General features: G+C 48.9%; 1 protein-coding gene across 2 annotated transcripts in view; it reads right to left on the bottom strand.

The window, feature by feature from the left end:
- Positions 1-2,495: 2,495 nt before the first annotated feature.
- Positions 2,496-22,076, bottom strand: part of LOC105492547 (alpha-1,6-mannosylglycoprotein 6-beta-N-acetylglucosaminyltransferase) — a 327,940-nt gene continuing 308,359 nt past the window's right edge. For both annotated transcript variants that reach the window (XM_011759746.3, XM_011759745.3), the window contains exons 16-17: positions 9,827-9,984; positions 2,496-3,092 (exon numbers count right to left, since the gene is read on the bottom strand). In XM_011759746.3, coding sequence (XP_011758048.1) covers positions 2,894-3,092; positions 9,827-9,984 — 357 coding nt within the window. In that variant the 3' untranslated portion in view covers positions 2,496-2,893. The remainder of the gene's footprint in view (positions 3,093-9,826; positions 9,985-22,076) is intronic.

Genomic DNA, 22,076 nt, shown 5'->3' with positions numbered 1-22,076 from the left:
CAGAACAGCTGCCCTGCCGGTGGAACTGGCACGCTTCCAGCCAACACTGGACTGGGGGCACGAAAGAGGGACTTTTTTTTTTTTTAGATGGAGTCTCGCTCTGTCCCCCAGGCTGGACTGCAGTGGCGCGATCTCGGCTCACTGCAAGCTCCGCCTCCCGGGTTCACGCCATTCTCCTGCCTCAGCCTCCCGAGTAGCTGGGATCTCCTGACCGCGTGATCTGCCCGCCTCGGCCTCCCAGAGTGCTGGGATTACAAGCGTGAGCCACTGCGCCCGGACGAAAGAGGGATTTTTAAATGGCAGAAAGGTGCTCTTCTGGGCTGCCTGACCCAGGCGGGGGGTGGGAGTCGTGACTTGGAGAAGGGGAAGGTAGGGAGGCCTTGAACTTAGGGACAGTCAGCAAATGATCCCTGCAGCTTTTGGAACACAAGGCAGGGCTACGGTTACTTTTCAGCTTCCTTGCTTAAGTAGCAGTGGCTAAGTGGGTTAAACTTTGCTCGGCCTACAGGCTCCCCCTGTTGGTCAGATGCTTGCATTGACATCGTCAGTGTTCAATGCTCCTGGAAGAGCCCAGGAGAGGGCGGCACTGGCCCAGGGGTTGCAGGGCTGGAACTCTAGCAAATTCCCACACCCTAGGGTACAGCCAAGATGCCCATTCACAAGGAAAAAGTTCTTCCTCACAGCAAGGATGCCAGTCATCTGCCCTCCTATTGCAGGAAACTGCCCTTGCTTTAAGCTTAAAGAAATGCACAGGCTCGTACACACACACACACACACACACACTTTAAGCTTAAAGAAATGCACAGGCTCGTACACACACACACACACACACACACTTTAAGCTTAAAGAAATGCACAGGCTCGTACACACACACACACACACACACACACACTTTAAGCTTAAAGAAATGCACAGGCTCGTACACACACACACACACACACACACACACACACACCCGCAAGGTTTCCTTTGGACTTCTGCCCTTCTTCCTAGGCCCAAGCAGAGGCTTTTCTCAGCCAGGTCTGGAGGCGTCCCTGTGATGATGCTCAGGGCAGAGGCCTCCCCATGGTACTCTCCCTGGCAGATGTTCTTAGGGGCCACCTAAGGAGTGGAGGCGGCCCCGGGTACCCCCCTCTCTCCTCCACTCTCTTAGACTGGAGGTATGATTCAGACCCACTGAGCCCCTGGGATCTCAGTGGGCCTAAGAAAAAAGGCTGGCTGCATATTTGTGTAGCAACTGAGAAAGAAGCAGAATGTAACTTTCCAGACTTAAAGGCCCCACACTTACTCTAGTCCTCATGAAGTAGAATTCTTCCTTTCTCTCACATCTGAAAGCCACCAGCCATTAAGCCTTGCCCATCACTTCTGCCCAGCAGAGGGCTCCACCGGGCTACCCTCTGTTAGCAGGCAGGGTGCTTGGAAGCCCTGGCGCGGAGCACATCATTGAGCGACTGAAGTGCCCAGCAGGGGCCAAGTGGATGATGCCAACGGCTCACATTAGGCAGAAGGGGACTCACTCGCATCAGCATGGAGATGTCAGGGGCTTTCCAGAAACTTACAGACTTGTACAGAACATGGCAGCAATGATTCGGTGGGGTGGGGACTTACACAAAGGCAGAGCATGGGGGGTCCAGGGTTTGGAAGGTGAGGTCCAGTGTGTTTGACCAGGTCAACCTGCTGACTGATTATTCAACAAGTCAGAGTGATCCTGCCTGAAGGAAATGCCAGCACCAGATTCCCTCCTTTGCGAGTTACACCCTCAGGGAAGCAGCCAGGACAGGGCACTGCATTCATCCTGAGCTGCCCCTGCTTCCCCAGCAGACATCAAGAGCCCCCTTCCCTGGACTTTGGTGCCATCAGAGGGGACACAACACAAGCCCACCTGTCAGGAGCCCAGCTCTGGTCGTGCTACACGTTCTTAAGGACCAAGTTCACTCCTGTCCACATCTTGGCTCAAAGACAATCCTCTCCAAGTCCATGAGCAGTGTGTGTCCTTCATCTCTACTTTCCTCCTCATAGCAGGGCTGGAGGGAGGGTGAGTTTACCAGAAACTCCAAAATCCCTCAATCCCATATTTCTTTCCCAAAGGGATTCTAAAATAAATTATGGCCAAGGTATGTGTCTGGTCATGGGGAGATGGAGGAAAGGGGCCTCATCTCCTTTTTAGTCCCTGGCTGGGCTCTCTGGACAATACAGGCACGTCCCCCCGACTGAAGCAGCCCATGCTCTAGGTGCCATCTATGACAATGCCCTGGGGAGTTCGGCTGTGCTTCCAAAACAAAAGTTTCTTTTGCTCTGCTGCCATCCGTTTTGAGCTGCCAAGTCCCCATGGCTGTCCCTGAACACGCCACCAGTCCCATGGCACATGGTCTCTCTCCTGCACCCTGCCCAAAGCAGACAGAACAGTATAGTGAAGGTGGATGATTAACAGTGGAAATAAAGGAAGCCTGTGATCAATCCCTCCTCTCCCTCCCGTGGTCCCCTCCCTCCCACCCGAATAAATAAGTTAATGGGTTTAGGAATGTTCCCATTCAAAGTTCTTTCCCATCAGCTCAATTCCTTCTGTTTTGCTTTAAAGGACTCTTGAGACTTTCTTTTGCCCTGGAGCAGCTGCAGTGACAGTCTTCCCACAGTTGCTCCTTGAGAAACAGAAATGACATTGTGCCAGGGACAAGCCAGGCTCCTGGCCTGACATATGCTCTCGTTTTGTTTTGGTGAAGACTCCACTGGGTTGCTCGGAGTGCAGCAAGGGCAATACCACATCAGAACCTTCTACCAAAAAGTTCAGGCTCTTGCCAGAGTCCCTGGATTACTTCTGTCCCTCGCCCTGCCTGACGGGGCTGGGGCCACTGTCTTCCCCAGCAGCATGGTGCAGGGCTGAGCAGGTAGCTGCTATAGGCAGTCTTTGCAGAGAGCCACCTGGCCCTTGATGAAGTCCCGGCAGGGGCAGACCCTCTGGTGCCTGGGGTGGGCGCCTGCACAGCTGAAGAGCAGGAGATCACCTTGAAACACACAGTGCTTATTCTTGGGGTCAAAGGAGGGCACCAGGATGTCCTTGGCCAGCTCTGAGCTTTGGCAGGTTACCTTGTACCTGAAGAGGAAGAGAAAGGCACAAGGGTTGGTGATGAAGGGACAAAGCCTGTCCTTGTCACTGGCCCTGTGAGCCCCCATCTTGAGGCATGGTGGGATGTTCAGTTGTCTTGTCCTGCTTTAGAAATGAAATGGTGCCCACCCTCTGCGTCTGCAATCCTCCACCTCTAGGCATCTAGACTCAGGAAGGCATGCGTGCACCAGGGAGTGTGTGCAGGGGTGTGTGTTTGAGGCTGCTCAGTGAAGCTTTGTCTGCAATGGAGAAAAACTGGAAACAACCCAAATACTCACCAAGCAGGGAATGGCCAAATAAATCATGGCCCTTCTGTGCTTTTAGAGTTCCCTGCAGCCATTGAAAAAGAATGAGGGAGAAGAGAGGAGCAGGAGAGTCACCCTGGGGAAAGGTGAGTCCCAGAATGGGAAGCACAGAGCAATCAGCCCGCGGTGTGCACATGAGAGGTGAAGGCTGCAAGTTGAGACAGCTACATGCCAATGCCTTAGCAATGGCTGCTTCCAAGAAGTGAGAATGGGGCAAAGCTAAGCATTATTTACATGTTTTTTTTTTTTTTTTTAAGTATGTTTAACTTTTTAATTAAAGGCTTAAAAAAATTCCCGTTATATGGCCTTAGCCTCTTGCTGGAAAGCAATCAGAGAGAAGGTGCTGTCCCGGGGCATCGCCTCCCTGGGTCTTTGCAGCCACCCTTCAGCCATGGCAATGGTAACCCCAGTTAGAGCAGGTGAACTGAGGCTTCAGGATGTGCAGAGAAGGCCTGAATGCAGGCCCTGTCTCCCCAGTCCTGCACTCTTGCTCCTCTGCCATCTTCTCCCAACAGCTGAGTGGTCTCAGGCTGTGGAGCCTGGTGGCTTTGCTTCCTTTGGCTGGGACCACTGCTTGGGGGGCCAAGGATATTCTGATGTTTCCATTCCCAACAGTTTTGGCCTCTTATCTCATATCTTTCCCTCCAACTTGGGATGATTGCCCCCATCCACCTTGGTTCCCGAAGGAGGCGGTGGCCTCACCTGGTGTCCTGCATGAATGCTAGGTGGGAACCCATGCTGTACCTGAGACCAGAGAAGGTGGTGTCAGGGGGCCGGGCAGACCTGGGTTTGAGTCCTGGCTTTGTCTCTTAGGAGCTGTGTGGCCCTGGACAAATGAGTAAGCCACTTTGTGGCTCAGATTCCCTTCCATAGAACGGGGATAAATAATCCTTTACTGCAGGAATTTAGTGCTTCTACAGCATATGGCAGAGTCAAGCTCTAAGTAAGTCGATAAATGGCAGCTATCATTATTAGGATCGTGGTCACCGTCATCATCACCCTGCCTTGGCAGACACCGGATGGACTATACCACCTCCCCTCTTGCTTGACCAGTGGTATGAATTTACACACCAACCATTTCTGTTTCACTTGGTTCATGGAAGTCTCATTTTTCTGCTGACATGGAGGGGATGAAGATGGGGAGCTTGAGGTTTCTCGTTGCCTCAGAGAAGCTTCCAGATGGGCTTGTATGTGTATGTATGCATATGTGTACATGAGCATGTGTGTAGAGCATGTTTATGTACTTGTGTGTATTTGTGTGCGTGCATGTGTATGCCTGTGTATGTGTGTGTAAAGCATCATTTTCTCTCGTACTCCTGCCCTGTCTTTCTCTAGCTAACCAACTGCCTGGGGCCTTCCTTCCCTTGCCAACAGTAATCCTACAGTTCCCTGCACATCTGCTGGGGCTTCTGGTGAGATCTCCCAGGCTGTTAGCCTGGCTCCTGCTCAGTTGCAGCTGAAGCCCCAACTGCTTCTGGAACTCAGCATGTCACTGGTGCTCGGGCCTCCCTCCCCCAGAGCCTGTGGCGCCTCCTGCACATGTGAACTGCACCAGGAGCCCAGGCCTGCTCAGGAGAGCAGGACTCTCTTCTCTTGCTCCCACAGTCACCAGGAGAGTGCTGCAACTACCCTAAATACGCCACCACCCCTGCTCTTGATGCCAGCTGGGAGGTGGTGATGCCCAGGGAGTTGAGGTCATGAATCATGAAGGGAGAGGGCAGGAAGTCGATTTTTATGGATTTCCTAAAAGGAAAAATGAGTCAGAGACTTGCAGCTACCAGGTCCTTCACAGAATTTCTCAACCGGACAACAAGAAGAAAAATATCTGGAACTCAATTCTGAATGACAAGTTTACATATGGAACATGGCCTTGGGATACAGGTTTATACTTATGACCTTTTTTTTAGGTGAATTACAGCAGCTGCTGTGGCTTTACTTAAACCATCTGCCGGCACACTGCTAACCAGAGCACAGGAATCTCTATGGCGACTCTCAGACCCCATGGCGAGGCGTGTCATTGTCAGGAGCCATGAAAAACCCTCCTGCCCGCTCCCTGGGTCACCTGGACTCAGGCTCTAGGCCACCATCTCCCAGGGCAGAAGCACACATGTGTGTGTGTGTCTGTGAGCAGGATTCAGCTAAGGCTGCAGCAGCAGAAGCCTGCCTGGGGTGATGCACAGAGACCACCGCAGACTGCTCAAGCAGCAGACACTTCACCAGGCCACAGGTACCTGACACCAGGCAGCTCCTCGAGGGTTCAACTGGTGGATGCGGCGCTGTGGAATGCAGGGCTCTAACCAACTCCCTGGCCCCAGTGTCTTCTAAGCCCCCTTCTAAGCTCTCCCTTTTACTGGCATGCATGTGCCCATCCTACAGCCCGGAGCAGTCAGGAAGGTGACTCCATTATCCTTGCGAGCAAAGGTCATCAGTGAGGAAAAGCAGCTTTCCCCAGTCGCTAGAGCACATGGAGACCAAACAGCCTCTGCAGCCCAGGATCCTCAGTCCCTAGGTGGTCCCTGCCTTTCCACGGGGTGCATGGTGCTGTGTCTGCCTCTCTGTCCCTGCAATGTCTGTCTCACAAACACCCACATCCTCCTGCTCAGAGACCCCACCGCAGTGTGCCATCTTCCTTTCTTCCTAGTATCTTACAGGATGGGAGTTAAAGTTTCTGGGCTCATCAGGTCTCAGTTTACAATTTATAGCTCTTGAAGAATAAGAAGAGGCAAAGCCCCCTCCAGTGGGGCTGGTCACACTTCCTCACCTGAAGTCAGGCAATGAGCTGAGAAGTCACCAGTCCCTTCCTGACACAGATCTATAATACACAGGACAGGATGCACTGGACAGGAGGCGAGTGCTGCTGTCTCACCTGCTGCTCCTGCCCCTCCCTCCTGCCCCTTCCCTAGAGTGCCTTCCCTCCCTCAGCCCCCTCTCAAGAGGGCTCTGTTCCTTCTGGCTCTGCCTCGCCAGGCCCCACCTGGCAAAGACTCCACTGGGATGCTCTCAGTGCAGCAGGAGCAATACCAAATCAGAACCTTCTACCAAAAAGTTCAGGGTCTTGCCAGAGTCCCTGGATGACTTCTACCCTTGGCCCTGCCTGATGGGGCTGGGGCCACTGTCTTCCCCAGCAACATGGTGCGGGGCTGAACAGGTGGCCTACGAAGGGTCACCTTCCCTCTCTCAGGTAACAAAGCACTCACAGTCTAGACCGTACTGCTTGTAATTCTTCGCATAGAGCAACCCCGGTTGCCAGTAATTTAACATTTTAGAAGAAACAACTTTAAGAGGTAGCAAAATTACAAACTGGGCAGGAACACATGGCCCTGTGTATGGAACTGAGGTCCTCTCCACTGGGCCACACTGGAATGGACCCTGGCACTTCCTGGAGCCTCCATCTTCCAATCCCTACCCCAGTCTGGGAGGAGACTTGTCCAGAGGATGTGGGTCACACGTGAATCATGCGTGCTCTGTGGTGGCCTCTTTAGTGCTTAACTGTGCCCTTGCACCCTGCATGCACAAGAACCCGAGGCTGGTTTCCTGAGTGGCCCTGATTCAAGACAACACAGGACACTCCAAAGGGCTCCCCTGATGTGATATACTAAAGTCATACTATAGAGTAAGGACAGGCGGTTCTTAAACGCTATGGATACCCAAAGACTGAAAAAGGAACTTAAGCTTAGCTCAAAGCAGGCTCCAAGTTGGAGATACAAAGGCAGTACTGGCTTGCAGGAACTGCTAATTGCTAATTGGCTATGAATATGGATGGGCCAGGATCACCTCCACACTGAGCAGGCACTCAATAGACTGCCAGATAGCTGGGGTTTTATAACATTATCAGTATTTACAAATGCATGAACAAGTTATTCAGCAGGGTTCTTATGTTCAGAGAATTAATTTCAGATGGCTTTATTGCAAAATTAGCATTCATTCCAGCCTCCTGCTAAGCCCTGATCTCTACAGTGGGGTAGGGGGTGGGGGTGGGGTCAAGTGATCCCATGGCACAGGGCCTGGCCTCAGGACAGTCCCATGCCAAGCCCTTTTGCTCCCATGAACTCTGCATGGATATGGAGGTGGGGAGGGGCCAGGGCTGGGGTTGGCTTATCCGTCTTGGCTCAGTGGCCTCCGGCCTACTCCACTGCCCAAAGCTCTCTGGAAGAAAGGGGTGTTTTACTCTGTCTTTGGCAAGGGCTGTTCATTATCTTACCCATCACCTAGGATATCCCCATTTTACAGATGAGAAAACTAGCAGAAGCGAGGGAAGTGGCCATTTGCTCTTTCTCCTTCCTGCCTTCCCTGACCTGGACCCTGGCCTGGAGGTGGCCTGCCTTTGTAGGGCCCCGTGCTACTTCTAGCTAGAACCTAAGCAGAGTCCCTGGGCCAAGAGCCCTGACTCCTGCCTGGCCAGGAAGGAAGCCGTGCTGTTCAGGAGTCCCATTTGGTCCCATTGCCAGGATGCTGCTTCTCATATCTCTTCTTCCAGAAGTGGGCTTATGCAGACAGTCCCTAGTCTGTAAATAGTGAATTCTGACTTCTGATGCAGAGAGACTCAGGGTTCTCAAGAAGCCACCTTGCTCCAAGAGCTATATGCAAAAGGAGCGAGTGGAAAGCCCCTCAGAATCCTGCAATTCAAGATTTGCGCTGTGGAACTGGAAGCTTCTGGACCATCACAGGCTTTCCAGACATCCCGGACCACCACCCCCTCCCTAAAGCTTGCCTGGTGGCAGAGCAGGGTGCTGCCCCGAGTCCCCACTTTTGGCCTATGCTTTTGTTTTCATGGTGTAATCAGGGCAGCTTCTGTGCCTGGGTCTTCTCATAAAAAGAACAGGAAAAAAATAGCATCACCAGGGCCGAGTACGGTGGCTCACACTTGTAATCCCAGCATTTTGGGAGGCCTAGTGGGGTAGATCACCTAAGGCCAGGAGTTTGAGACCAGCCTGGCCAACATGGTAAAACCCTGTCTCTACTAAAAATACAAAAATTAGCTGGGTGTGGTGGCGTGCAGTTATAGTCCCAGCTATTTGGCAGGCTGAGGTATGAGAATTGCTTGAACCTGGGAGGTGGAGGTTACAGTGAGCCAAGTTCACGCCACTGCACTCCAGCCTAGGCAAAAGAGTGAGACCCTGTCTCAAAAAAAAAAAAAAAAAAAAAAAAAAAAAAAGCATAGCTCACACCCCTACTCATGAGAGCTTCCCTGCAGCAGGCAGGACACAAGAGGCCACACACTCTCCCTACAAAGGGTTTTACACCACATTTACGGATAAGACGACTCACAGGAAACAGGCCAACTCAGACCATGGTGCACAAACAACAACAGTGGCCAACAGCACTAACAGGCGTGAAGCCAGAATAGGGACAGGTGAGCCCTGAGCCCCAGGTCCACTCCACTTCCTAAACATCCTCTTCAAGCCTGGAATGGTATACCTGCTAGATTGAATATCTGGAGTTGGGAGAGCAGGGTCTTATTATTTCTGGGCTAGTCTCTTGGAGAAAACACCTAATCATAGCTACTAAGGTGGTGGGTGGGTGGGGAGGCTAGAAAATTATGCAATATGTGGACCATGGTGGGGTGTGATAAACATGGAGAGAATGGATTCAGGCCTGTCAAGGGTCATGGGTGAGAGGTCAGAAGAAACCTCAGATGGAAATTTGGGAACTGCAAATGCCCAACTGAAAATGTCAATGCAAAGGGAAAGGAAAGGCGCCACTAAGTAATGTAAGCACAAGGTAAGAAATTCAAGGAAGGCGCGTCCCCTGTGCAGCCCTGCGCCAGCATTCCCAGTGGCGCACTCACCTCATTACCAAGGGACCCCGCAGACTCAGGTCTGCTGGGGCCTGAGATGTACCATGTGTCAGTGACCTAGAAGAAACTGCAAAAGAGAATAGGCCGCAGGAGAAGGCTGCTCTTGGAAATTGTTGTGGGCAGTTTTGTGCCAGCTCCTTCTCCATGTTTCTCATTCCTTTCTGACTCCAGGGTTGAACAATGTCACTAGCCACCAGCCCCCTGCACTGCTCAGAGTCTGCTGGGGGCCTGGCTGCCAGCAGGGGTCTGAAGAGCTGATCCATCTACGCCTGTGACTCTGTGCCCACCTCTACTTCCACTGTTCTTGGGGTCAACATTAGCAAGCTGAACACCTCCCACAATCTTCAAACCCAGATACAGTTTTATTTATGCAAATACAACACCCCCATTCCAATTCTAAACACATCATCACGCCAGGTGACTTCATCTCACCCAACAGGAACAGTAACAACACTGGGCTCTCAGGGGATCCTGCTGCAACATACTCCCCTCCCACACCTTATCCCCACAGCCCAGTAGCTTGGAAGTGGAAACCTGTACCTCTCACCTGACTACCCCACAAGGCCAGATGGAGTCTAGGGGCTCAGTCCCCATCCCCACCCCCACCCCAGGGCACTTACTTCAGCATGTCCTTGTCCTTGTTGAGGTGCTGGAAGAAAGAGGGCTCGCAGATGAGCTGGCTCTCCTGGCACACCTGCTTGCAGGACTGCCCGGGCTCAGCAAGCTTGACCTGCAGGGCACTGAGGGGCGGCCACATCACTTGCCCATGGCAGAAGTCCTAGAATGACAATGAAGCCATCAGCCACAGCGCCAAGGATACAGCTGGGGATCCCCAGCTCTGCCAACCACCCTGGCAATGGGAGGCAGCACACTGGGAGAGCACAGGGACGGGGAAGAGTTGGGAGCCACATGGATGGGCTGGGTTGGGGCTCAGCTGGAATATACCTTCAGGCCAGATCTTGACCTCTCTAACCACCAGCTTACTCAACCTCAAGATGGGAACCAAGAGCACTGCCTTCCACAAAGGGCTCCAGGATGAGAGGTCATACTTGTGATGAGCTTGGCACCACGCCTGCCCATGAAGGGTGGCTATTCTCAATCATCACCATCGACACTTTGAAGCCAGGCTATTTAGAGCCTCTGCTCTTCAAGGCCCATCTTCAGACAAGCCTCCACCAGCTGGTCTGTTCCCTTCTCTGATTCCAAATGCACTGTGTCTACCCTATCTTGGCAGTTACCTAATATGACATTGTTTCATGAGCGCTACTTTTATCTCAATGGCAAGGTTCTGACGCTCTGAGGTGAAGATCGTGCCAAGGAAGACTGCAGACACTTCTGATACCACCTCATATCGTGCTATGTCCTCAGTAGGGACTTAGTGCTGGTTGGTTGAAAACAAGTACAGTAAGTCCTCACTTAGTGTCGTGAATAGTCTCTCAGAAACTGCAACGTTAAGCGAAATGACAAAATAAACCAATTTTACAACAGGCTAATTGATATTAATAAAGAGTTAAGTTTCTATGGCACAGTTCTTGTCAAAAAACATCACCAAACTTCTAAATAAAGACCCAAAACACTTCTAATATTAAACATTGAAACAAATGTGAGCTATACATACATTTAAGAAAGACAAATGTAAGTAAGATAAATTATTTACTCAATTTTTGGTGAATCAGTGAGTAACAGCAGTTGTAGTGGTGGTGGGTTCAATCGAGTAATACACATTCGCGAAGTGAAAATTGTAAGGCGTGCCTCCTCCCACCTCGTAATTCACTATCAATCAATCACTAACATGGCACCGCAATCAGGCCTGCCTCCACCAGCTGGTCTGTTCCCTTCTCTCTGATTTCTTGCATGTGTATGATTATCGTAGACTTTATGAAGCTTTTATTGTACAATAATTTGTATCGATTCATTTGTTTTCGAACCCTGTTATTCCAGCTCAGGGTCGAGGGTGGCTGAAGCCTGTACCAGCAGCTCAGGGTGCCAGGTGGGAAGCAGCCCTGGACGGAACACGGTTCCATCTCAGGGTGCATTCATATACACCCCCACTCACTCATGCTGGGAACATGTAGACACGCCAGTTCACCTCAGGTGCCCAGCTGGGGGATGTGAGAGAAAATCAGAGTCCTTGAAGAACATCCATGAAGACACAGGGAGAATGGGCCGACTCCACACAGACAGTGGGCCCGGCCAGGAATCAACTTTCTTCATTCGCAACATTATAGCAAAATGACATTATTTGAGGATCTTCTGTACAACATTTCATATATTCAAGAACTGGAGAAATAGTCTAAGTAGCATATGATAGGATGAGCAGGAATATGGCACCCCCTACCAGGAACATGTGTTAAGTGCTCCGAGTTGGGCAGAGCCAGTTGACCCTGGGATCTAGAGGGAGTAGAGGAAACCAGCAGGTCTAAGGAGGACTCGGGGGTTAGGAGAGGGTTGGAGGACTGCCCCTGAGAAGTAACATGGAGTACCAGCACCAGGAGTGGTAAGGAAATGTACTTTTCAATGTGTGTCCTTCTGGAGTATCCTACTTTTTCTCACATTTCCTTTCCAGATCCGTGTGGAGGAGTTGATCAGTAATCTCAGGGCCCAGGGCTCCTAGCACTGGTGCAGGCGGAGGAAATGTTTCTGCCCCTCCCTTGTCTGTCATGTAGAATGCCACCACAGGGATATGAGGGTCTCACGCTACCAAGCGGGTCCCTTGGCATGGAGGTGGGTGTGGCACCAGAACAGAGGCTGGCCCAGAGCTGCATCCAGAGGGCATACTGTTGCCATTTTTCTTTTTTTTAACCTTGTGCTTGTATATATACTTTTTTGAGACAGAGTCTTGTGCTGTCACCCAGGCTGGAGTACAGTGGCACAACCTCTGTTTCCTGCCACCTCCGCCTCCTGGGTTCACGCAATTCTCCTGCCTCAGCTTCCCGAGTAGCTGGAACTACAGGTGTGCACCACCACACCCAGCTAATTTTTGTATTTTTAGTAGAGACGAGGTTTTGCCTTGTTGGCCAGGCTGGTCTTGAACTCCTGACCTCAGGTGATCTGCCCACCTTGACCTCCCAAAGTGCTGGGATTACAGGTGTGAGCCACCGTGCCCGGCCTTGTGTTACTTTCAATGAGCCAAAAGACAGTTAGAAAGAACAAAGCAAAACCCACCCAAGGCTCTGTGGGCAGCTGGCCTTGAGAGCACATCCTGCCTCTTGCTTTTACCATCTATGTAACCCCTGAGCCTTGAAGAGCAGAGGCTCTAAATAGTCTGGTTGCAAATTGTCGATGGTGATGATTGAGAATAGCCACCTATTTGGGCAAAATACCTAACAGTCTGAAGACTTAGTTTCCTCATCAGAAACTAAGATGATGATACTGATGATTTCTTAGGGTTATTGCTTCTTCCTATCTCCTTGAAGGAGGAAATGCTGAGAAAGGCATTGCCAGCTGAGAAAGGCAACTGTAGGTTACTACTGGGTTACTTGGTGCTAGCTTCTCTTATAGTCTCCTTAAATCAAGGATCCTGATTCCACCAAGGCAGGCAAACCCACTGCTGCCCTCCACTCATGTGTTCCTATGATAAGCGGACTCGACTACTCCAGCCTGAGTGAGTTTTGGTGGTTAATGAGCAAAATGCTTCACCAAAGAGTAGGCAGGAAACCTAGAACTTGGATTCCTATCAGCTGCAAACAGAATTCCAGGAAGGTCTAATCATTCAGAGATGAAAAGAAACACACTGGATTATTGAGGGATATTAGGATGCAGCTTACTCTTCTGAAAATGATGCACAGTGGGTGAATGGGTAAGCAGAGTGTCCCAGGACCCATACAGCCATGGGCACCACCAGAGACAGACAACTGGACAGGAAGGCCCTCAAATGACTCCTTATATTCATGGTGATTTTGAGCACAATCCAGGCCCCTGTTAAGCCTGGATTGTGGCAAGATAACTTGAGTCTGAATGCTGCTACTAAGGCTGACAGCGTGACTGCACAGACTTGTGGGACCCTGAATGGGGACACAGTGATCACTGGTGGCTGTTGCTTTCTTAGGTGACAGGAAACCTACTGGCTAGCCTTTGACACTCTGCCCATCCCATCGGGACAGTTGTCATCAGACAGGAAGAATGAAAGCACACAGTGATCAATGGAGTTACTGATGATCAGAGCTGAGTGAGGACATGGGCATTTGGAAAAGGTAAAGTGTTTTTTGGTTGTTTTTCTGGTTGGCTAATGCAAGCAACCTTGTTTATATAGTTTGAATATCCCTTATCTGAAATGCTTAGGATGAGAAGTGTTTGGATTTTTTCAGATTTTGGAATATTTACATATAATAAGCTATCTTTGGGATGAGAGTCAAATCTCAACATAAAATTCATTTATGTTTCATATAGATCTTAAACATGGAGGCTAAAGGTAATTTTATACAATATTTTAAATACATTTGTGCATTAAAGTACTATTATGTGTGAAATGTTCCATGGTAGTGTCATATTGGTACTCAAAAAGTTTCAGATCTTGGAGCATTTTGGATTTTCAGATTAGGGATACTCAATCTATAATTCTTTTTTTTTGAGACGGAGTCTCGCTGTGTCGCCCAGGCTGGAGTACAGTGGCATGATCTTTGTTCACTGCAATCTCCCTCTCCCAGGTTCAAGCAATTTTCCTGCCTCAGTCTCCTGAGTACCTGGGATTACAGGTGCATGCCATCACGCCCAGCTAATTTTTGTATTTTTAGTAAAGACAGGGTTTTGCCATGTTGGCCAGGCTGATCTTGAACTCCTAGCCTCAGGGGATTCGCTTGCCTCAGCCTCCCAAAGTGCTGGGATTACAGATGTGAGCCACCATGCCAGCCCACTCAACCTGTAATTCTTTAGGAGCAGTTGGATAACTTCTGCAGCCTTTATATTTTATAATAGAGAGACTTCTAAATCCACATACACCAAGTCATGCGACTGAACAGAAAGAAGCCAAGTGGGAATGTTTCTCTCTGCGTCTTGGATTTGGCTTGACCCAGTCCTGATTAGGCTGGGGAAATGAAGATCCACGAAGGCTGAAAGCTCCTGTTTAGGCTTATGAATCATGACTTGTAAGAAAACTGTGGAAAATCACTACTTACATGACACCTACAAACAGAACTGAGGGCAGTATCTCTGTACCCGTTGAGTTTGGAGACTCTTTAGAAACTTGGCTCCTTATTCATGCTCAGCCTCATGGGGTACAGGAAGCAGCACAAAGGTTAACACTGAAGCTAGAGGCCAGGCGCAGTGGCTCATGCCTGTAATCCCAGGACTTTGGGAGGCCGAGGTGGGCGGATCACCTGAGCTCAGGAGTTTGAGACCAGCCTGGTCAACATGGTAAAACTCCATCTCTACTAAAAATAGAAAGAAATTGGCCAGGCGTGGTGGTGCGTGCCTGTAATCCCAGCTACTCAGAAGGCTAAGACGGGGGAATTGCTTGAACCCGGGAGGCAGAGGTTTCAGTGAGCAGAGGTCGCACCACTGCACTCCAGCCTGGGCAATAGAGCAAGACTCCATGTCAAAAAACAAAACAAAACCCTGAAGCTAGGGCAAAGAGTCTTCCTTTGTTTGACAAGGAGGAAGTGACATGGTGAAGGAATGTGCTTCAAGTTAGAAGGAGCAGATTGGAAGCCTTACCCCACCACAGTGGTGCTCTGGGCGTGTTACCCGGTCTGGTCTCATCTCCTGCTAGTCTGCAGAGAGTGAGGCTAACAGATAGTAAGAAGTGGAGCTGAGCAGAATGCAGCAAATGGCAGGTGCTCCATAAATGCTCCTTTTCCTCCTGTTAGCCCTTCTTGGAAGAGCTGCCTGTGCCCCGTAAAGCTTCCAAGGTATGGCATTGGAGACATCTGCAGAATCTGGGGCAGCCCTAGATGAACGGACATCTTGCACCCTGGTCCCAGCAGGGCAGGATGGCACTGCAAGGCCCAAACCATGGCAAATGCCCTTAAAGCTGCACTGGAGGACTGATATGCCCTATTTGTTCATTTCTTTGTAAACTACAGCAGCCTCCCCTCTCAAGGTCCCCCTCAACGGGTGTGCTCAGTTCCATCCTGCACATGAACACTGGAGCTCCAGGAACCCTTTCTCGTGCTCCCCAGAAGCATGGACTAGCATCCTCTCAGCAGGCTGTTTTGGGGGCCAACAGAATCAGGAATAGTAAAAACAGCAGCAGGACCTTCTCAAAGCTTGGTGCCACCTGGAAAGCCTAAAGGTGATCACATTGAACAGAAGGAGGCCTGAAGGTGGCAGGAGAAAACTGGGGGTCTGGGTTAGGATTCTGGCTCCCAGCTGTGGGACTTCATAGAAGTCTCTTCAGCTCTGCCTGCTCCGCACATAAAATGAGGATGATGCCATCTGTCCTTCACTCCTTATCTAATTCCTGTGAGAAAAAAATGAGGTGGCTGATAAGAAAGAACTTTGTGATGTTAATGTTCCAAGGTTGACCGTTCTTTGCTGCAAGGGTCTGGAGGTAAAAGTTGAGTTGGCTGATTACATACGGTAATTCACCTACATCCACAAGAGCCATCTTTTGGTCCAACTGCTTTTAGGGCACAATTGAAATGGAAGCCCCTGTCATAGCCTCTTCTATCCCATAAGTGCCAGTCCCATTGGGTGCTCAGAGAAGGCTAGGCATCCTGTTTCATTCAACTGAAGCACAGGCTAATAAGACAGTGCCAACTTGCCTTATCTCTTTACCATAAGCACTCATTCCTTCATTCACTGAACAAATACTTGCTACTAGGCAGAAAAGCATAAGGGCTCAGAGCTCAGACTGCCTGGTGGACTCTTAACTCCTCCGTTTATTAATCATAATGTGTAACATGCTCAGAAAAGCACCTGACACAAAAACACCATCTGCATGTTGGCTGTCACCATGACTACATGCAATCTAGTGCCTGGAGTGCAGGGGAGGGGATGATGAAGCAGAGGAACCACAAAACCCTGCCTTCATAGGGCTTGCATTCAGTGAGGGAGACAGAAAAACAACAGATAAGTCAATATATGCAGTACATTAAAAGGTGGTAAGTACTCTAGAAAATAATGAAGTGAGACTGTTGGCAGAGATGATGTCCTGATAAGGCATCACTGAAATGGTGGCAGCTGGGAAAAGACACGAGGAAGTAAAGGAGTGAGCCACGCAAGCATCTGGGAGGAACTTTCTAGGCAGAGGAACATCTAGATCAGAGGATCTGACGAAGGAGTACATTCCAGGGGGAGCAGGCGCTTCCGGGTACCTTGGCAGAGTGTATTATGGGTCGGAAGTAATGGGGTTCAGGAGGGCCCTGGGAGTCAGAGCTTTTCCTTGAAGTAAGATGGAAGACATTGGAGATTTCTGGGAAGAGGGGTGATGGGATCTGCATGCTGGGAACAGACTGCAGGAGCAAAGCCGAAGCAGAGAGACAGGAAGCTGCCGCAATAGCACAGGAGAAAGATACAGGACTGAGACCCTGAGACAGGGCACCTCTATTTAACAAACCCCCATGAAACACTCATGTAAGCTGGCTTTGAAGGTTTCCCCATTCAGTACTTTACAAATGGCTATTAAAGTCTCCTACTGGGTGTTGGAAATACAAACATGAAGGAGACACAGTCCCTGGACTCAGAGGTTCAGTGCGCAGTCTAGTAAGAGAGGCCAAGGCTAAAAAATTACAGAACAGTACAAAACAAATGCCCAAATAGGTTGCGCAGGCCACTTGCAGAAAGGAAAAGATTAACACTAGGGAAGAGGAAAGTGGTGGTAGCAGTCAGAGAAGGCTTCCAGGAGATAGGGAAGGCCATCTGGCTTTTGTAGGCTGCATAGAAGTTAGTAGCTTACCTCTAACATGGCGCTTTGCAGATAGCTGGTGCTGGGAACAGACTGCAGGAGCTGCTCAACTAAACTGAATGTTTTTTGCATCCTGAGGCTTTGACAGCAGCAGCAGTAGAAAAGGAAACTATTCTAACTCAATGAGCTCCTATGCAGGCAGAATGAGATATAAACAGTAATTTCCAATCTGGTTAACAAGTCCGCTTAGAACACAGAACATCTGCATTTTTCCCTAACAATTATTTCAACCAATCACCAAATTTCTCTATATGTGCTTGACTATCCTGAAATTTCCATGCAGTAGCCATAAACCAACGAAAAGTCTAATAACCAACCAATTTATGAGACAAATGAACACAACCAACCATGAAGAAGAGGTAAGAGCACTGCCTTCGTAAAGAAGGCTAATTAGCAGCCTGGGGAAAACACCATAAAAATACAGAAGGGGACAGAGAAGGGGAAGAGAATGCTCCCTGAGAGAAGCGCTAGGTAGAGGGGCTGCTTGTTTGTGCCCTCTTGGTTTGCTGGGCCAGGGGACGGGTCAGAGCAAAGCAGAGGAGTGGTAACAGAAGGGCCAGTCAGAGAGGGTTGAGTGGTGTGTGAAAGGGGTCCAGAAACCCCCCACCCCACCCCACCCACTGCAGCCGTCTCTTTCACAGAGTTACTAATAAGCCCACGAGAGATTCAGTGCAAGTGGATTTTGGTGGGAACCTACATTGTCTGCAACCAAGAACACAGGTTCACATATAAATGTCTGCAGGCAGGATCTAGAGAAAGAAAAACCAGAAATTGGCAAAAAAAAAAAAAAGTTGGTAGGACAGGTAAGACCATGAAAATGGGGTCTGGGCCCCGTTCGGTCGGCTATTTGAGGGATAAGGCACGTATTGGTTATCTGTGTTACAGCTGAGAAATCCAGGGCCTGGCACAGGAAGTGTTCCATTAATATTGAGTAACTGGATTAGCACACCTCAGGTGCCAGGCTGAAACTGACCATTCTTGGCGTGTGTTTTCTCTTAAAACAAAGTGAACTGTGTCCACATATGGCCCCAGAGGTTGTTTCCCAGAAGTGAGTGTGAATTTTTATTTCCACAAAAGAAACAGTGATGGTGCCTGTAAAACTGAGCAGCAGGCGGCAATCTCCATGAATTATCTCTACACATGCAATTCCCATTGAGCAACAAGCTCACCTTTGAAGAGCCGAAATAGAAATCTACCTTATTCACACACTTCTAGGAGTCTATCCAGGAGAAATGAAAACAGGTTGCATGTGAATGTTCACAACAGCACCTACCACATTAGTCAAAATGTAGACATAACCCCAAAGCCCATCAACTGGTGAATGGATAAACAAATTGTAGTATTAATCTATCCATTCATGGAATACTATTCAGCAATAAAATCAGTTCTGACACATTTAACAACATGGGTGAACCCCCAAAACATCATGCTAAGTGAAAGACACCAGAAATCTCCAGAAAAGGCTCATCTAAAAAGGCAGGAAACAGATCAGTGGTTTCCTAGGGCTGGGATGGGAGCAAGGATTGATTGCTAACAGGGACAAATGAGTTTTTTGGGGTGATGGAAATGCTGCTAAACTAGAGTGTGGTGGTAGTTGTGTAACACTAACAATTTGCTAAAAAAAAAAAATCATTGACTTGCATCCTTATATGCGGTGAACTTTATGGTCTGTACATTATACCTCATGTGAGCCAGTTTGAAAAACACACTTTAGTCGGTTTCTGGGCTCCTGCGGCAACTTGTAGCGAAGGCTTTGAGAGCACCCACATGGGCCAGACATTGTTCTTAGTACTAAACATTATCAAACTACCCTTTCTTCCACCAGCCTGATGGGTAGGTTGCATTATCCCTATTTCTCAGAAGAGGAAAGAGCACAGAGATGTTAGGTAACTTGCCCAAGGTCAGAAACACAGTGGCAAGCAGAGCTGTGAACCCAGGCAGTCAGCTGCTAGGGTTCAGTGCTTAATCATTACCTGCCTAGTCTCTCTGGGTACAGGAATGGCTGGGTAAACAAAAGCTATTTATTTCTCAAGAGTAAACATTCCTCAAGCTAGTACCAACCTTCTTCCCTTTTCAATTTCTCCCTCTTTCCTTGCAATCTGTCACCTCTACCATTTCTCCCACCCTTGGACTATCCAGATTCATAACAACATCTACAACACTTGCATCTACAACACTACAATCCTTGCATCTACAACACTCCATAGTGGGCTTATTTTGGGCTCTGATGAATACACATCCTAGGACCTTCAGCTGATTCCACAGCCATTCTTGGAGTTAACTCTTTTTTTACCCTCCATCTCTCCAGAATGCTTTTCCCATGAATCACATAGCTCTTTACAAATTAACATGGCTGTGACCATCCTATACATTTACAGTGTCTTTACAGGAAATAGAAAATAGAACTCAAGAGCGTATGTATGGTTTTAATAAATTAATCTGAAATTGCCATTCCTTCAAAAAAGTCCTGCTATACTCTCTGACCTGAGGCTAATACAAAAGACTTTCCCAAGAAATGCATAACGAAAACCTTAACAAGCCCAGACATACTCAAGATAGGGAACAATGGTGCTTGATCTTAGATTACAAAGAATTTCCCCCTGCTAGAGACAGCATCTCTCTGAGAAAGCTGATTTAAAAGAGCATGCACTCTGAATCAACATTTTTAATACCGTAAAGGAAGCGGGGACATTCAGAGAAAAGAGCAAGTGGTTCTCCTAGATCCAGGAGTCTTTCTCATTGGGTGCCTGCACACAGGGAGGGCTGGGTATGAGGTGGGTTTCCTGCTGGCAACTGCTCAACTGCACACTGAAGCCCGGAGTGCCCTCGATTGCTGTCTGTTGGCTCCCTCTGGTTCCCACTGCCTTGGCTGAGCGTGACGGACAACCCTGAAAGGTTTCTGGAGTAAAAGCTTCTGTGTTCTCCTTGCAGATCACATGGAGAACTCTGAAGGCAGGTATCAGCCTAATTAGGGCTGCAGGGCTCCTACCATCCAAGGGATGGGAAGGGCCTCCTAGGAGCTGCAGGCTTTCTTGTTCATACCAGGAAAACTTCCTCTCCATCCTCGCTGCCCTTTGAAGATACTCCAACCTATAAAACACTGGGGTCTGGAGCTAAAAGAGGTAGAAGACTCAATCTGTGAACCAGTGGGATCTTGGCTTCCTATCTTCCTTCTGGCATCAGGGGAACATTCTGGGTTTAACAGAATCTCTGAGATAAACTCAAAATAGGCCCCCTTTATTGCCCATTTAGGAGCATTTGGAGAATGTTTAATAAAAAATGCCCCTAAAACAAGATTCCTGGAATGATTTTTCTAAGCACCAATCTGATAGTTCCACTGCCCCTTAGTCTGCAACAAAGCCTTTCTTTAGCTTCCTATTATCCCAGAATCAAACTGGAATTCTTCAGCTGAGCCTCAGCATCTTTTCACATTCTGTAATCTCCTCCTCCAGCCTGGTCTCTTACCTCATCCCTCTCTTCAGTCAAGTGCCTATCATTCCCCATGACATTTTCCCCACATCTCCAGGCCTTTATATCTGGACTTGTCCAGCCTTCCATCTGTGCTACCAGTTTGCCTTCAGGACTCGCCTCCTGCAAGATGCCTTCGGATACACTCTACCATTTCTCCCCCATCTTCCCTCTGCAGGCTGGGCCATATGATCCCAAAGCATCCTGTTACTTCACTATTACCAGGGTGAACCTACAGCAGTGGCAGTTACTGCCTGTGGACTTGGCTGCCTTCTCCATGAAACTTGCAGCTACTTGAGGGCAGGGATGGGGACTTGGAGATATTCTCCTCCCCAACTGACTGCACAGCCCATGGCATGCTCCAGCTGACAAATATTCAGAGTAGAGGAATGAATCAACAACAGCAGGCAAAAAAGAAACCTCTGGATTTCTGTGAACTGCAGATCTCTGCAGAAAGGCCTATATGGTGGGGGTGGGGGGTGTGCAGTTTTATTAGCATGCTTTCCAGCAAACAATTTTGGTAACATATATTACACAAATCATAAAGTCCAGGATGAGCTTCCTGGTTCCTGACACACAGGAATAAAAAGCACACCCTCCCTCCCTTCCTCCTTCCTTCCTTGTTTCTGTCACCTGGAAGTTACTGTGCACCGACCATGTGTCCAGCAGGTTACTAGGGATACAGAGGTGAAGCCAGGTGGAGCCTCTGCATTATGGAGCATTTAGCAAGGTCTATTTGGGGAACAGGACCTTCCTGTTTGAAAGGAAACGCAGCAAGACTTGCAGAGGACCTGATAACTTTTAAAGACCAGCTGGGATTCCTGAGCCTCAGGGGAGAAATAAAAGCCTTCAAATAAACCTGATCAAGAGTCATTTATGCCTGGCGGTTGGGTAACTATTTTCCCTAAGAGGAAGTGGAGACAGGCAAAGAGGGTTTCAGCAGAAGCTGCAGGGATCCTAGTATGAGCTCAAGAGAGCCGCCGAGATGGTGGCAAGAGCTGTGATGTCTTAAGACCTACAATTGAAGGAGGCCCTGCAACTCTTCCCTGCAGCTGCAGGAAGGGTGAGCAGCCCTTGATGACGTAAGAAGATGGGAAGCAAAGCTCTGGACACCTTCTGTCTCCTGAGGTCCTGGTAAGCACTGTTGGTGCAGACTTGGCCTCATATCAAACCAGTATCAATTCTTGATTCCACAATCTGTGAGCCTGTAACTGTGAGTCTTGGTTTCCACCACCCAGATAATGGGGTTACTACTACCACCTCCTGGAATTACTGTGAGAATTAAATGATATATTATGATGTGTCAGGCACACGCTGGCACAAAATCTGTATGGATGTGGTTGCTAGAGTTGTGATGACACTATCATTCTGGTGTCATATAAAGGCTGAATGAGATAAAGATTCAAATGGTTTCTCGTGAAACCAGATAATTATATTAAAAAGTAGTGTATTACAATACAATATAGCATAATGTATTAAATAATCAACAGTACCAGTTTGCATTTATTGAGCACTATGTATGTGCCAGGCTCTGTTCTAAGCACTTTGTACGTATTAGC

Source organism: Macaca nemestrina, chromosome 11 (genome assembly GCF_043159975.1).
Source record: "Macaca nemestrina isolate mMacNem1 chromosome 11, mMacNem.hap1, whole genome shotgun sequence".
NCBI classification, from domain to species: domain Eukaryota; kingdom Metazoa; phylum Chordata; class Mammalia; order Primates; family Cercopithecidae; genus Macaca; species Macaca nemestrina.
This window is presented reverse-complemented; position numbering and strand designations above follow the sequence as displayed.